Raw genomic sequence first — 1,919 nt, 5'->3', positions numbered from 1 at the left:
AATTTTTTGCTTTAACATCCTGTTGAACACAATCTGATACTTGTCTTCTGTCCCCTAATAGATGCCCAGAAGCAGAAAACCATATCATAATAGTTTTGATAAATCACCTGGTAATAAATGGTAGATATTCCTCCCATTTTATTTATTTTTTTTATTTTTTTTGTTACATTTTGTTAAAGGGCCAAATAAAGACCTCATATTTAAACAAATTGGACTTTTCTTACCATTTTTTCTTTAACGGGTTAAAGAGCTCTGGACAGTGCTTGTATACCTTGTATGGCACACCACTGGGACATGGAGCAGAGCCAGTTCTGGCTGCTGTAACCTCCTTTATCTCATATTTATCAGATTATAAATCTCCAGGCAGATCCAGAATATAATTCTAAAATCAGTCTTTTAGTTTCTTGTGTAAAACCATATGCTGTTTTAAAGACATAAAAATATGTCATGGCAACACTAGTCTTACCATTTAGTGAAACTCATCTGGGAACCCATTTGGGATGCATGTTTCCATTCAACAAAGCAACATGCAAAAGCTCTGCATATATTAGGAGACACTTCAGTGAGAGACTGCATTATGCCTGTGGAAGGTGCTCTTACTTTTACAGCTGCTGTACAGAAAACATCATGTTACTCAGTAGTGACTGATTATTTGATTTAACAAGCAGTGAGTTGTTAAGATTTCCTTGTTGTCACATTTTCTAATTACTGGAATCTTTGTGTCTTTTTGTGATATAATTCCAGGTGATTATGTTGTACACTAATGTAACAACGATAAAAGATTTTTTCCTTGTTGGATTTCCTGGACTTTTGCCAGAGTATTATGGACCTGTGTCAGCTCTGCTTTTTGTGGTTTTCTTGGCTATAGCTGTTGGAAATATTTTTATTTTGGTGATTGTTAAATCTGAAAGGTCCCTTCACAAACCAACGTATCTTATCTTTTGTCACCTGGCATTAACTGACCTAATGTTTGGCACTGTTACTCTACCAAAGATTATATCAAAATACTGGTTTAATGACAGCATTGTTGCTTTCTATGGCTGTTTTGCACAAATGTATTTTGTTCATTTTTTAGGTGCAACTCATTCTTTCATTTTGATGGTGATGGCTTTGGATCGTTTTATTGCAATTTGTGCTCCACTGCGTTACATATCACTTTTCACAAATACTACAGTTTCTGTGCTTTGTGGAATGTCCTGGTTTATGCCAATTTCATGGATGCTTGGTGTAGTTTATGATGCACTAAGAATACCTTTTTGTAATTCAAATGTAATTGTTCAGTGCTACTGTGACCATTTGTCAATAACCAGCCTTGGATGTCAATATGTTCGTGAAGTTAAAATTGTTGCATTAGGTCTTGCCATGTTTAGTTTGTTATTGCCTCTGGGTTTCATTATTGTGTCTTATTTTGTCATCATTGTTGCTGTTTTGAGAATGTCCTCTTCTGATAGCCGCATGAAGACTTTGTCTACCTGCACACCACAGCTAATCATCACATGTCTCTACTATTTGCCAAGATGTTTTGTGTACTTGGCAAATTTTGTGGGCTTCCAATTCAGTCTTTCGGGTCAAATTATTGTTGTAAATCTGTACAGTCTTTTACCTTCTGCTGTCAACCCAGTGATATACTGTTTCAAGACGAAGGACATCAAAGAGAACTTGAAAAAGAAATTCCTTACCTGCAAAATTAATATCACCACAAAAACTGGATAAAATGTCATTTGAGCCCTTTTTGCAATTATACCTTGTAATTTTTTCATAACAGCTTAAATCATGATTAGAATGAAAACTTTTCTTTATGGGTCTTTCAGTTCTGTATGTCTTTGCATGCGTGATCTGCAAATTGATCTTAACAAATCCTACAAATCACTTGTACAATAAGAATAAATTTGTACTTCAATTTCTTTTTCCCCCCTTCT

The 1,919-nt window shown here is 34.9% G+C and overlaps 1 protein-coding gene across 1 annotated transcript; it reads left to right on the top strand.

Annotated features, from left to right (window-relative positions):
- The first annotated feature begins 750 nt into the window (after window positions 1–750).
- Window positions 751–1,713, top strand: LOC121646259 (olfactory receptor 52E8-like). Its single transcript, XM_041995156.1, has one exon. It carries the CDS (start codon window positions 751–753, stop codon window positions 1,711–1,713), a length of 963 nt encoding a protein of 320 aa, XP_041851090.1.
- Window positions 1,714–1,919: the final 206 nt, after the last annotated feature.

The sequence above is a fragment of the Melanotaenia boesemani genome, chromosome 9 (assembly GCF_017639745.1).
Source record: "Melanotaenia boesemani isolate fMelBoe1 chromosome 9, fMelBoe1.pri, whole genome shotgun sequence".
NCBI classification, from domain to species: domain Eukaryota; kingdom Metazoa; phylum Chordata; class Actinopteri; order Atheriniformes; family Melanotaeniidae; genus Melanotaenia; species Melanotaenia boesemani.
The sequence above is the reverse complement of the archived record's forward strand: the minus strand, read 5'-3'. Positions and strand labels throughout refer to the sequence as shown.

Bases quoted from the DNA above. Each gene is read 5' to 3' on its own strand.
- LOC121646259 (XM_041995156.1), top strand. From the start codon at position 751: ATGTTGTACACTAATGTAACAACGATAAAAGATTTTTTCCTTGTTGGA.